Source organism: Martes martes (assembly GCF_963455335.1).
Source record: "Martes martes genome assembly, chromosome: 10".
Classification (NCBI taxonomy): domain Eukaryota; kingdom Metazoa; phylum Chordata; class Mammalia; order Carnivora; family Mustelidae; genus Martes; species Martes martes.
This window is the reverse complement of record NC_137898.1, coordinates 5,660,740-5,675,884: the sequence shown is the minus strand read 5'-3', so window position 1 is coordinate 5,675,884 and position 15,145 is coordinate 5,660,740. Positions and strand designations below refer to the sequence as shown.

General features: G+C 38.7%; 1 protein-coding gene across 1 annotated transcript in view; it reads left to right on the top strand.

Annotated features, from left to right (window-relative positions):
• Positions 1-15,145, top strand: part of TOP6BL (TOP6B like initiator of meiotic double strand breaks) — a 110,100-nt gene that overhangs the window by 63,432 nt on the left and 31,523 nt on the right. The window contains exons 5-8 of the mRNA XM_080815379.1: positions 6,388-6,471; positions 7,883-7,938; positions 8,582-8,653; positions 10,020-10,209. Coding sequence (XP_080671505.1) covers positions 6,388-6,471; positions 7,883-7,938; positions 8,582-8,653; positions 10,020-10,209 — 402 coding nt within the window. The remainder of the gene's footprint in view (positions 1-6,387; positions 6,472-7,882; positions 7,939-8,581; positions 8,654-10,019; positions 10,210-15,145) is intronic.

The window sequence follows — 15,145 nt, the reverse complement described above, 5'->3', positions numbered from 1 at the left end:
TTATTGATTTATTTGAAGCTCAGATTTATGAGGGTGACAGTTGAGTTCTCCATTCTCTTTAACAATTCTCTGATCCCCTATCTTTCTTTCCTTTGAGTTTGTGGAGTCATAAAGAATTAGAATTTTTTTTTTTAAGATTTTATTTAGGGGCACCTGGGTGGCTCAGCCAGTTAAGCATCTGCCTTTAGCTCAGTAGAGAGCCTGCTTCTCCCTCTCCCTCTGCTGCTCCTCCTGCTTGTGCCCTCTCTCTGTCAAATAAATAAAATCTTAAAAAAAGAGAAAGAGGTTTGACAAAGCACAAGACAGGGTGGGGGGATGCGGGGTTGGGCTGAGGGAGAGGGAGAAGGCTCCCCCCTGAACAGGGAGCCCAATGAAGGGCTTGATCCCAGGACCCTGAGATGAGGACTTGAGCCAAAGGCAGTTGCTTAACTGACTGAGCCACTCAGGAGCCCCAGAACTAGAGTACTTTAAACGTTCTCCCAAGAAACATTTGGGAAGCCTTTCTTTGTATTTGGACAATTATATGCTCCTTCTCAAAGGAAATGGGTGCAGTATTGCGACAATAGATATCTCTGGCTGTGCCTTATCTTCTTTAGGGGAATGATGGGTAAACAATCTGGAGCAATTAATGGTTAGTCGACTCTGAAACTATTAATTTCAAGTAGCAATAAAAAAAGCTGATTTCAGTGAACCAAGGAAAGCAGTTATAGAAAAGGAGATCATGTGTTTTAACCAGTTTAAACAAACAATAATTTTTATAACTAACATTTATATATATTATTTAAGCCTCCTGACAGTTTTGTGAAGTGGATAGAACAGGGATTATCCCCCCATTTTACAGATGCAAGAACCCTGAGATTCAGAGAGTTCAATTGATTTACCCAAGGTCATGCGAAAGTTAAATGACAGAATTAGAATTTGAACCAAAGCCTTACTCATTTTAATCAGGTCTGTTTAAATATTTATTCACTCATTCAGGAGCCTGTGTTTGCTCAAGTTGGCCTCACTGTGCTAGATGTTGAAGGTACAGAGTCCCAAGACACATTACTTGATAAAGGAAAAGATAAACAAGCAAACAAATAATTACAAATACAGTGTAATATGTATCATATGTATGTATCAACAGATTTTCTGGGTATAAGGGATTCAGAGACTTGAAAGAATAGGAAGTTGTCTTCAGACTTACGGAGTTTGTCTTATTTTTTTCCTTATTGCAAAAGCAGTGTTTCCCTCAGGAAAATGAACGAGAGCATTTAGAACACAGATAATTTGACTTAATTGTGGTAGCCACTGTTAACATCTTGGTGTGCATCTTTTCACACAAGAGTGAGGCATTTCAGTGTCAGGTTTTTAGAATAGTACAATTCCAAACTAGGCCATGGAAATAGGTAGCTGGAAATGCGTGGATGTCAAGGTCATTGGAGTTGAAGAGGTTAGGAAATTGTGAGACTAAGTTGTTCCTTAGACAGGCCATCAACTTGGATGTGGAAGTCAGCCCAGTTGATGGCAGGTCTTTTTTTTTTTTTAATATTCTTATTTATTTATTTGATAGAGAAATCACAAGTAGGGAGAGAGAGGCAGGCAGAGAGAGTGGGGGAAGCAGGCTCCCTACTGAGCAGAGAGCCTGATGCTGGGCTCCATCCCGGGACCCTGAGATCATGACCTGAGCGGAACGCATAGGCTCAACCCACTGAGCTACCCAGGCGCCCTTGATGGCAGGTCCTAAAATGCTGAGGAAACGTGAGCTCAGTGCCTACAGTCAGCTGGCAATAGATGAAAAGTGGCAAAAAGCAGTCTGACCTCAGAGGAGCAGGAACAAGAGTTCCCTGAAAGCATTTGTTCCGTTACATCTCATTGTCTCTGGTACTGTGCAGTTATTTAAAAGATATTTGAAGAGAGTGAGAAGAGAAGAAGGGGGAGATTGTGAACAAATTCATCATATATACTTCAAACGGGGAGAATAGTCAGGTAGCAAGGTTCACAGTGGAAGCTAGTGAATGGAGACATCCATGAAAAAGCAGTAATAAATGATCCACTGCTCTGTGCATGTGAGGAGAGCCAATCCCAGGGAATACTGAAGAGAACGTCATTTAGGAGAGATGCAAAGTCTTGTGTTTATGCTGAGTCAGTCCTGCATCTTGGGATCCATTCAGCTGGGTAACATGTCCCTCCAAAAACAATTTGATTTTACAAGATCTTCTTGAAAGCTTTATCCATTTTTATATTATTTCTGCTATAATACTAAGTGATAAAATTGGTAGAGGTACACATGTATACTAAGTGATAAAATTGGTAGAGGTACACATGTTTATCTATCTCTATTTCTCTATATACATATTTAACAGAGACAGGACGAGACAGAAGCACAGATTTACTTTCTTCTAGACAGTCATACAGGGCCTATGACAACCTAAGTTCAGTTTGAAACTATGAAACAGCTTTGATATTATCTGTGATATAATTAGATTTGTATCTAAAGGTGAAGGCTGGAACATTTGATTCAATAATCGTTTCTGCTGCCCAGGGCTGGCAGCATCTATGTTTTCCTAACAACACTTAAGTAAATTCACTGCTTCCATATGTATGTCAGGCGAGGGTACTGTGTTTCTGACACCCAACTCTAAAAGGCTTTAAAAGACTTTGTAGACATAGACACATGTATTTGCTTTTTTAAAAGATTTTATTTATTTATTTGACAGAGAGAGATGACAAGTAGGCAGAGAGGCAGGCAGAGGGGGAAACAGGCTCCCTGCTGAGCTGAGAGCCCAATGCGGGGCTCAATCCCAGGACCCTGAGACCATGACCTGAGCTGAAGGCAGAGGCCCAACCCTCTGAGCCACCCAGGCGCCCCCAACACATACATTTTCAGTCCCTCTCAATAAATTATGAGTAGACTATAAAAGGAGCTATTTGCTTTATGTTAACTGTCCTCTGCTGACGTGGTATTAGGTCACTTTATCTTCTCAGTCTGGATTAGATACCAGTCCTTCTTGTGTATTTCTTTAGCATTTCTTAATATATGTAAATCACAGAACATTTCACATTGTCATATACATTATTTATTTGTCTTTCTCTTCTACTTAACTGTGAACTCTTCAAATTCATATCGTTTTATTTATCTCTGTAGGCCCAGGTTACATAATAAACTCCATTCAGTGTTTTCAGTGGGTAATTCAATAGTTTGCATAAGCATTGCCTGTCATACTCCATAAAAGTGATGATAGATTACATAATATCTGATTCTGAAAGCTATATGCACAGATAATGAACTTTCTTGGAGAGACAGTATTACATAATGGAATGTGGGCTTTGAAGTTAGATCTAGGTTTGAATCCCAGTTTTGCCACTTAGCTAGCTACGTGTGACCTTGGAAAAATTAAACAGCTTATTTAGTCTCATTATTCTCATAAATAAAATGGGGGATATTTCTTACTTGCATATAAACTGTTTGGCATGTAGCAGGTGTTCAGTAAGTGGTAGCTCTCATCATTATTAATTGTAGCTCCTCTCTGGTAGTCGCTCAAGGAATTTTCACTTACTTGGTTGCCTTACTGCTAGATATAATTAGCCCTTTCTGTGATGTACCCTATAATAACCAAGGCTACAGAAGTTTGAAACTGTTCCAAGAAGTTGTTTTCTAAGTGCTAAGTACAGAAAATGCTTTGAAGAGCTCATTGCTTTTCTTCTATTTGAACATCTTATAATAAAGTTTTTTTTTTAAAGTAGGCTCCTCACCCAGTGTGGACCCCGACCCAGGGCTTGAACTCACAACTCTGAGATCAAGACCTGAGCTGAGATGAAGAGTCGGACATTTAACTGACTGAGCCACCCAGGCACCTCTATAGTAAAATTTTTTAAATGAAGGATGTGACTATGATGTGTATGCTGCAGTTTCTGTTTAATCACTACTGTTTATATGCAGGAATAATCCTAGATCTGTTTTCAGAACTTTCTAATAATTCCCATCCACTTTTCTGATAATTTTTTGTAATGATTTTATAATAATCTTTCTAATTTTCCCCACTCACTGCATACTTCTCGTTCTCATTTTCAATGTATTTACAAAAAGTATTATAGTAATTTGTTCTTTCTGTTTCTTCATCATTATGTTATATGTTGAGGTCTAGGACCATTTTTTTCTTTAATATGTACCTACTACATGGCTCTGTATTCTCTGATCCACCAATAAGAACTTACTGATTTTTTACTCTATTTCTTCTCATTTTCTTAGACTCTCCATTTTCTAAAGACTCCTTCTAACTTTGGGTTTAGGGACACTGTATTAAATAGAGTGAATCATTATAGGATAGTGGTTAATACTAAAGCTTTGGAGGCAGATTGGGTAACCTTGAGAAAATTGTTTGACCTCTTTGAGACTCATTGTTTTTTCATCCATAAAATGTGGGTTATATGTAACTATCAGGGCTTTTGTGAGGGGTAAGTGAGGTAATATAAGTAAGATACTTTAGCTCCATTCCTGGAGTGGAGAAAGCCCTCATTAAATTGTAAATTTTATTATATTTATAGGGAGGTATCTGGGTATATTGAAAAGAGTATGGACAATTGGCAAATAGACTTAGGGTCAAATTCTGGCTCTATCACTGAACAGCTGGGTAACCTTAGGCAAGTTGCTTAACTTCTCTAGGTCTCGTTTTAAAAAAAAAATCTAGGGGCACGTGGGTGGCTCAGTCATTAAGCATTTGCCTTCTGCTCAGGTCATGGTCTCAGGGTCCTGGGATCGAGTCCCACATCAGGCTCCGTGCTCAGCGGGGAGCCTGCTTCTCCCTCTCCCATTCCCCCTGCTTGTGTTCCCTCTCTTGCTGTCTTTCTCTGTGTCAAATAAATAAATAAAATCTTTTAAAAAATCTACTGGGGTGCCTGGGTGGCTCAGTGGGTTAAGCCTCTGCCTTCAGCTCAGGTCATGGTCTCAGGGTCCTGGGATTGAGTCCTGCATCGGGCTCCCTGCTCAGCAGGAGCCTGTTTCTCCCTCTCCCTCTGCCTGCCACTCTGCCTACTTGTGCTCTCTCTCTGTCAAATAAATAAATGAACTCTTAAAAAAAAACTCTAAAGAAAGGATAGTAGTACCTGCCTCGAGATTTTTGTGAGGTAATGTAGGTAGAACACCTGCACAATGCTTGCTACATAGTAGGCATTCCACAAGTGATATCTACTGTTGTTGCCATGTATAATATATAACTTAAAGATTATTGCTTGATCCTTACAACAGTTCTGTGAGGTGGAATTGGGTAATTTTTTAAAAAAAATTATTATTTATTTATTTTAGAGAGAGAAAGCACAAACGGTGGGCAGACACAGAGGGAAAGGGAGGAGCGGGCTCCCTACTGATCAGGGAGCCCAAAGTGGGGCTCCATCCCAGGACCCTGATCATGACCTGAGCTGAAGGCAGATGCTTAACCAACTACTTAACCAAGCCACCCAGATGCCTCTAGAATGGATGACTTTTATCCTTGTTTTACAGATTAGTAAATAAAATCCAGAGCAGTTAAGAGCCAGTACTAGAACTCAAGACTTCTGACTTGTGAGCTTTTTGCTATACAGCTTTTCCTAAAAAAAAAAAAAAGAGTAGATAAATGAATTGATGCTGGAAAATAGTTCCTTTTAGTGTCTGTTCCTTTCACTACATTCTTTTTTTTTTTTTTTTTTTTTAAGACAGAGATCACAAGTAGGCAGAGAGGCAGGCAGAAAGCAGGGGGAGAAGCAGGCTGCCCACTGAGAAGAGAGCCCGATGCGGGGCTCGATCCCAGGACCCTGAGATCATGACCTGAGCCGAAGGCAGAGGCTTTAACCCACTGAGCCACCTAGGCACCCTCTTTCACTACATTCTTAATACAGATCAATTCACATCAGGATGGTCGAGCTAAGGTAGAGTTACTTCTCTTATTTCCAGTCTGAATTACTTTTAAATTTATTCCAAAAGGTGGTTTTGAAATTGTGTCTCCAGAAGTTCCATGAAATAGTTTAGCCTAAGAAATGATAGCTATTAGATTGCCTTTTATGACCAGTTCTTAGATCCAAAGGTGTTTCCCCTTGGATATCTGAAAAGCTTTCTGAGGGGTAAGTTACCTTTATAGGAAGAAATACCTCTATTCATTTATTTAAAGATTTATTTATTCAAAGCTTTATTTATTCATTTTAGAGAGGCAGGGAGGGGCAGAGGGAGAGGGAAAGAGAATCTTAAGTGGACTCCATGCAAAGCCCGGTGTGGGGCTCGATCTAACCACCCCGAGATCATGACCTGAGCTGAAACCAAAAGTCAAATGCTCAACTGACTGTACCACCCAGATGCCCCAAGAAATACCATAATTTAATTTATTTGTGCTCCTGGGTTTGTGTATGTGTGGTGGATGTTTTGTTGTGTTGTTGCAGGTTGATGAAAAGCCCAGAACTCTGATGACAGATAGTCTCGTGATAAAGAATTTTTTACATAAAATTGTCATGGTACACCCTAAGGTAAGCTGTTCTTTGGCACAGTGATGCTTCTCTTGTCGTCTTCAGGAGACCTCTACTCTGTAGGAGATGAAATAATATGGTTGGTCCACTTTCTTTCCATGATAATGATTACAACTTTTAATATTGAATTGATTTGATTTCTTTGTCCCGAACACAGTATTGATGTTGGTCATGTGACATAGCTGAGAGCCCTTGATACAGAGCTTTCCTTGGGTTCTTGTTTTTACTTCCTTACTGTTTTATTGTATCAGTTTAGATTCATTTTTTTCCCTCCTCTGTGCTTCATTTTTCTATTAAATCTGGATAATGAACTTGGCTGACCATCTTCTTTTCCGAAGTGACCAGAAGAGCAAATCAGGAAATTCTGATAAAGTACTTCAAACTTTGGAGAGCTATAATTTTTATTATTAGCTATAATTAGGTATGTTTATAGGGATGCACACCATTAAGTATGCTTTTTAACTTCTCCTTTTCTTCTCTTGCTAGCTTTCTACTTTTTCTGTCTTCAGCAGGGTTCAGTGCTTATTATGCCAGTCACCATTCTGAGTGCTTTCCACACACTCACTCACTCACCCCATGCAGCAGCCCTTGTGAAGTAGGTTTTATCAGCATCATTCCCATTTTATAGCTGAGGAAACTATGGTAGAGAGGTTAAGTAACTTGCAGAGCCAGGATTTGAATTCAGGCAGTCTGGCTCTAGAGTTCTTGATTACCAATTATGTTATACAGAAAGAAAAATGTAGGTCAAAGGTAGGAAATAATTAGAACAGTGAAGTAAATTGGAGGGAGGACAAAAGTCAGAGAGGGGCAGGGGAAGAAAAAGCAAAGGAAAAAGCATGGAATGTTCTATGTACAAAAACAGTGGAAAGAATAGAGAGAAAAATTGATAGTTCCTTTAAAGGGGAGAAGAGATAACACTGGGAAAAGAGCAGAGAACAAAGGGTAGATTCCACAGGTTCAAAGTGGGTTCGTTCTTTTTTTTTTTAAGATTTTATTTATTTATTTGACAGATAGAGATCACAAGTATGCAGAGAGACAGGCAGAGAGAGAGAGGAGGAAGCAAGCTCCCCACTGAGCAGACAGCCCGATGCGGGGCTTGACCCCAGGACCCTGAGATCATGACCCAAGCCAAAGGCAGAGGCTTAACCCACTGAGCCACCTAGGTGCCCCAGTGGGTTCATTCTTGTGATGATCTGTGGCCACTTGGAATTGAAGTCTAGGACTCAATTTATTTAAGATGCAGAATTTGAGCACAGATAAATGGTAATTGTATTAATTATATTATGTTCAGGGAAAGGACAAGTAAAAAAAAGTGGATATAAAGAATACCTTTCCCTTTGGGAATTAAGTATGGAAGTTTTTAATCTCTGTCCTGGTTCGTGTTAAATCTCATACTCCATTTACTTTGCAGATTAAATTTAATTTCAGTGTAAAGGTGAATGGAATCCTTTCCGTGGAAGTCTTTGGGTAAGTCCTTAAATCCATGGCTTAAGTTTATGCTGTGGCTTTATAGTTTTTCTCAGTCATTATTGTCCTGTTTCTAGTAGCTTCACAGTTTGACTTTTTTTTAAAGATTTGTTTATTTTAGAGAGAAAGAGTGCGCCTATGCGCCTGTGTGTGGGAGGGAGGGGCACAGGGTAAGAGAAACCCAAGCAGACTCCAGACTGAGCGCAGAGCCTGACGCGGGGCTCCAGGAAAGCCTTGATCTCATGACCGTGAGATCATGACCTGAGCCGAAATCAAGAGTTGGTTGCTCAACCAACCCACATAGGTGCCCCACAATTTGACTTCTTGACCCAAACTCACCCTGAAACTAATTTTCTGAGAGCCCCACATTTTATTCTATGTTAGCTTTTTTTTTTTTTCAGATTGAATAAATTTCTTTTCCCATGTTAGCTTTTAACGAGCAAGTAGATTCATCTAAACATTTCATTTCTTTTCCTCTCACTTGAGTGGGTGATCTTAAAAATTGCCATTTTCCCCTTGGTTAATTGGTTATTAAATTTTAGTAATCTTTGGGGGTGATGGTAGTCATGGGCCAGAATTTGTATCAGGTAAAGATTGGTTTTAGAATCTCTGAAATATGGCTTAGTTTTTCTTTGCTTTGCAGGACAAAGAATGAACCCACTTTGAACCTGTCGAGTGGAATTGCTCTTGTTATAAGCTATCAGCATTATGTGAGGTGAAGGGTAAAAGCACTGTGGTCCCTCTCCGCGTTTTAATCTCCTGTTATGAGTATGAATGTGGGTAGAAGTTGAAAGTAGCCTCACTTGTCATTTCTTAGTGCCAGGTATCAGATTCTCTGTCAGAAAAGTGGAAGTAAAATTTTGAAGCTATTTGTATTGAAAATGTTTATTATTTCTGGCTTCTTGAATATATTCTAATTGACCCAAGGACATGTCCCTTCTCTTTCCCATCTGTAAAATGAAACAAAACAAACCCTGCTAATTTCATTCTTATTTACATATGAGAAGAGGGGAATGACTTTAGATAGTTACTTGAACTCTTGGATAGAAAGATACTATGAATAGAAAGGAATTTTTTGTATGTTATTATTTGTGCATCAGCATTTTGCGTATGTTTGGAAATCCTCTCTCTCTCTACCTCCACCTTCTTCAAACTACAAAAAAAAAAAAAGAAAGAAAGAAAAGAAAAAAATCCATGGAGAAGATGGTAAATAAATGGAATAGAACCCCCTGTCTTGCCTTCCTGTGCTGTCCATTTACCACAGAATCCAAAGTGAACGTGCATTATAGCAAGAAAAAGACTAATTTTTTAAAAGGTTTTATTTATTTATTTGACAGAGATCACAAGTAGGCACGGAGGCAGGCAGAGAGAGAGGAAGGGAAGCAGGCTCCCTGCCAAGCAGAGAGCCCGATGTGGGGGCTCATCCCAGGACCCTGGGATCATGACCTGAGCCGAAGGCAGAGGCTTTAACCCACTGAGCCACCCAGGCACCCCAAGACTAATTTATCATTAAGATCAACTCATTTATTCTTTATTCAGTAGTTTTCAACTCCATTTGTATGCCCTGAATCATCACTGGTAGTCATAGGATCTTAAGGCTTGAAGAGACTCCTCGTGGGTTTTTAGTTTCACTCTTAGTCAGAATTACAATTCAGATCAGATTTTTTTAATTCTTTAATATGTGCAGGAAACAAAAGCCCCAACCTTAACTTTCTTTAGTAGTCCTCCGCTATCATACAATCTTTACAGGTAAACAGCTCTTTAACACAGATTTACTGAAAAAGTTTAAGCCTCTGAGCCAGTGTTTGTGGACATATATTCCTGGATGACCTCATCAGTTTAAAGAGAGAGGAAAGTCTTTGTTGGGCATGGAGCCTACTTTATTTATTTATTTAAAGATTTTATTTGAGGTAATCTCTACACCCAGTGTGGGGCTCAAACTCACAACCCCAAGATCAAGAGTTGCACACTCTACCAACTGAGCCAGCCAGGCACACAATCGTGGAGCCTACTTAAAAATTAAAAAAAAAAAAATCTTAAGAACCAGAAAAGCTAAATTTGTCTTACCTGTTTTTTCACAGTAGGCCAAAATTTGCTACAGCTGAATTACTCTGCAGCAGAATCCATCCTGTCCTAGGACATCCAGTAGTGCTTTTCATTCCTGATGACATGGCTGGCGTGGGCTTGTTGGGAGAGCTGATACTGACTCCAGCTGCTGCTCTGTGTCCCTGCCCAAAGGTCTTTCCCAACCAGCTGAATAGGATTTCTTCGGTTTCCATATCCTTTTGAAGATAGAGTCCATCAAAATCTTCAAATTCATTGTCTTGAAAATGAATTTTTTTAAGATTTTATTTATTTATGAGAGAGAGAGAGAGAGACAGTGAGTGGGGGGTAGGAGCAGAGCAAGAAGGACAAGCAGACTCTGAGCTGAGCATAGAGCTCAGTGCGGGACTCAATCCCATGACCCTGAGCTCATGACCTGCACTAAAATCAAGAGTTGGGCACTTAATTGACTAGGCCATCCAAGCACCCTGAAAAAAATGAATTTTTATATCTCAATTCTAAAAAAAAACCTTGGCATATAAACTCTGTGCCTAGAAGCCAGTATGATTTGTATAAAAATAAAAATCCAGTATGAAAGCCAAGCTTGAGAATTTTTCCAAAAAACTGAAAACTATAAAATGTGACACCTGTGCCACATGCTTGTCACATAATTTAGTATGAGTGAAGCATGGAATGAATGGTGCAAGCAGGAGAGATGAGGCTGGGAAAGTAGTTGAACATGACTCTTGTGTGTCACACTAAGGAGTGTAAACTTCATTGTCTTTATAGTGGGAAACCATTGAATGTTTTAGGAGTCTCAGGCAGCATTATGCAGTGGGGTAGGAGAGAGAAGTCAGTAATCACTATGTAAATACGTAAGTGACCTCAGCAAGAGATAGTGTGAGGAGCGTGGAAAAGAGAAACTTATCCTTGGAAGTAATCAACATAATGAGGCAACCAATTCATTGTTAGAGTAGGGAGAGATTAGGGGCAGGGAATGGCCAAAGTTGATGTCCAGATTTCTACATCCAGAAGAGGCAAATCTATAGAGACAGAAAGTGGATGGAGAGGGATTTTTTAGGAGGTGATAAAATGGTCTAAAATTGATGGTGGTGATGGTTGCACAATTTTTTTTAATATACTACGACCTATTTGACTGTGCACTTTAAATGGGTAAATTGTATGTTATGTGTTATCTTTAAAACTCAGCTGTTTAAAAACATTTCCATAGATGGCTGATAGAATAATGATACTGTCAATTAGAAACAAATCATAAATGGCAGATTTGGAAGGTAAAGAAGATTAGCTGAGGTTTAAACATGTTTATGGTTCCTGCAGGATGTCCCTTGAAAATGGCAAGCAGATACATAGAAATTTTGGTCTGGAAATTGGAAGTGATCAGATTTAGAGATATATTTTTGAGTGTCAATATTTCCCCCATGGATTTAGTGTAGCATAGTACTGTGGTTAGAGCATGGCACAAGAGTGTAAATGCTGGATTCACCACTAATTGGCTGTGACTTTATGCAGCTTACTTAACAGCCTAAGCTTTTATTTCATCAGCTTTAAAACAGAGATAATACTACTTGGTAGATTTATTTATTTCCCCTTGCAAAGGTTTTGTTGTTGTTATAGTTACTCTTTTGTGATTTGTTTGTTTTAGGACTGACCATATAGTAACCTATGTGAGGCTCCTAGCATACTGCCTGACATTTAATAAGTGTTCAATAAATATTAGGTATTATTGTTATATGACTGAAGCTATAAGAGTAAATGTAGTTATATATAGTAGAGTATAAAGAATAAGAACAGAAGAAGGCAAAGGTCATGGAATAAATGTCAGCTGAAAATATCATTAGGGAGGAGGAAGGAGTGGGATGGTGATAAAGATTATGCATGGACTTTTGGATTTTAAAAACCTTAATATCTAGGTCATATAGAAGAGTATAAAGTAAAATATAAAAATTTCTCCTTCCTCCCCATCCCATTCCCCAGAGGGAATAAGGCACATTTTCTATCCTCTTGAACTTTACATTTAGTGGGACATTTTATTTTATTTTATTTTATTTGAAAGAGAGAGAATGAGAGAGAGCAAAAAAGGGGGGAGGGTCAGAGGGAGAAGCAGACTCCCCACTGAGCAGGGAGGCAAATGCGGGACTTGATCCTGAGATCCAGGATGATGACCTGAGCCAAAGGCAGTCGCTTAACTGACTGAGCCACCCTGGCGCCCCTTAGTGGGACATTTTAATAAATAGATGTCAGGTAGTGATAAGTACAGTAAAGGTAAGATAAAGCAGACAAAGAGATAATGATAGGAAAGTTACTTTAAATATTATAGCCAAAGGAGACTCTAGGGAGGTGATGTGTTAGTGAAGAGAAAGAGAGCTAACAGAAAACTCTGGTAGGATTTCAGTTTCTGAAAATGGCCAACTAGGTAATTTAGACCCACCCTCCCATTGAGGACAAATGCTGTATGAAATATTAAACATCATAAAAGAATCTAAGAGCTGGTGAGTAGGCAGAAATTTCTAGGCCACCATAGGAGAAACAGGAATCACAGAAAGCTTGAGCCCAACATTGGGGGCTGCTTTTGCCCGAAGGTCATTTGCAAATTAGAGCAAGCAGCCTAGAGGCTAAGATGCACTTCCAAATTGATGTAGGACAAGAAAGCCAAAGAGTTTAGGGCTTGCTGAGCTGGGGTGCTCTTCAAAGTTCCTCTTGTTTTGGGCAGGGATAACTAAAAGATTACACTTTAAGGAGTAAGGTGAACCTGAAATAAACCATCCTTTACCTGAACTCATATATTTTTGGGGTCATCTGGGAAGTCTAGAAAATCTTAAGCTTTCAGAATGGATTAAGATGATTCTAGATTTCTAATTCTCCAGATGCCCTGTAGAAGTAAACAAAAATTCTTTCTAGGTAGATAGATGACCACATCTGTGCTTCAAATTATTTAACAGATGCTTTCTCAAAATGTCCAGCTCATGTGCACATTTCTCTCTTTCTCTCTGTCATACACACACACCCCCTCACCTAGGTACAGGAGTGCATAAGGTAACATGAACAAAAGCTAGCAAAAACAGAAGCAACAGAAGCACGAACTGGGACTCCAGATATGGGTAGTATCAGACATTGATTTTAAAAATAAAAAATTATGTTTACTATGCTTATGAAATTGAAAGCCAAGCTTAAAAATCTCGCCAGGGAACTGTAAACTATAAAATGTGACATAATTTTTAAAAGAACCAAACAGAAATTGTAGAATCAAAAAAGACAGTGACCAGTATTGAAATTAAATAGGTTTAACAACAGATTAGATATAGCATAAGTGAATTTGTAAAGTAAAAGATGAAGATAGCAAAAACTTAGTAAAGAGAGACAAAAGTATGGAAAATACAGAAGAGAGGTTAACAGGTGAGAGGAAACAGTGAGACCATTTAATGTACATTTAATTCCAGTCCCAAAGGGCAGAAACAGTCTTTGAAGAATTAATGGCTGAAGCAACTAAAACAGATTTTAGAGCTCAGTAATCAAGCAGGATAAACAAAAAGATATATATGCCTGTAGAAAATCAAAAACAAGGAGAAAAATCAGCTAAGGAAGATGGATTTTCTTCAAAAGAGAAACAAATTGCAGCTGACTTCCCCATTCCAACAGGATGTAGTAGTATAATAGTGTTAATGTCCTGAAACTAAAAAAATCAAGCTGGAATCCCATAGCCTGTAAAAGTATTTCTCAAGATAAAAGATAATGAACATACTTGTATAGATTAATGTCATAATTCATACAGTAAAAAGATTAGTTCAACTGACTTTAGAACATACTGTTTTGATATACATTCTTGGTGGGATATACTCTAAAAATGAAGTGAACTGTAAAGCACTCTTGAAATTCATTTAGTGACCTTGATTCTTAGTAATAACATTGGTATTATACTGAAATTATTATATACTTACTTATTATAAAGCAAATAATTATATTAACATTGTTGGGAACCAAAATTTGTAGCATAAGATAACAGATACAGGAGTACAAATTCAAAAAATATTTTTATTTTGAAATAAAAAAAAATTTAAAGTAATTTTAAAGTGGAATTGAAGATACCAGTGTATACCCCCAGGTTTTCTGACTTTTGAAATTACGTATTTCTTTGTCTGCTAAATAAACAAAAAACAAACAAATATAGGAACAATGAGCACTCCTAGTACCCAGAATGTGTTCTCTAAATGTCATTGCTCACTAAAAAGGAGGAATGACTGATTCCAGGTCTAAAGTAGAAATGTACAAGATAAGGAGCACCTGGGTGGCTCAATCAGTTAAGCATCTGCCTTTGGCTCAGGTCATGATCCCAGGGTCCTGGGATCGAGCCCCACATGGGGCTCTCTGCCCAGTGGGGAGTCTGCTTCTCTCTCCCCCTCTTCCCTTCTCATTCCACTGTTTCCCTCCTCCCCCACCCCTATGCATGCTCTCTCTCAAATAAATAAATAAAATCTTAAAAAAAAATAAATCTACAAGATGAGCCTGGGTATCTTATGTTGATCTGGAAAGCAAAGAAGCTATCAAAGTCCGTGAGATTATGTCAATTTCCGAAATTCTACTTCCAGCCAAGAACAAATAACAGGGACTGGATCCAACCTCCTACCATGAACAATTTTAAAAAATGGACAAGTTATATAAACAATAGATGGTATAGGACAGTGGGTCGAGAGAGAGGAGATACAAACAAACCCTGTGTTGTACCACTGTACTACCTAGAGAGAAGTTCATAGGGAGATTATACCCAGCTAGAGTCTAGTGATCTCTCTGAGTTGAGAAGACAAAGTTCAGAGTTTAGGGAGGTTCAGGGAGCTAGAACTTACAGAGTACCAAAGAGGAGACGAACATACAGAGAGAGCTCCAGACAGAGGAGAATACCTGGAGTATACACAGACCTGGGAATGGTTTCTGTTCCTACAAGGCAGGATGGAAAACCTCATATTTCATAAAGTATCAGTTGGAGTCCTAAGAAGGTTTTGCCTAAATATAGTGGAGGAGTTAGCCCTAGCCCTAGCTTCCCTGGTCCCACCTAACAAAGCTTGAAAGTAAGATCCAAGAGGCTCAAACTGTTCCTAAGTAACTTTATAGTGTTTGAGAAAAAAGTTTAAGAATATTTACAGGAATACAA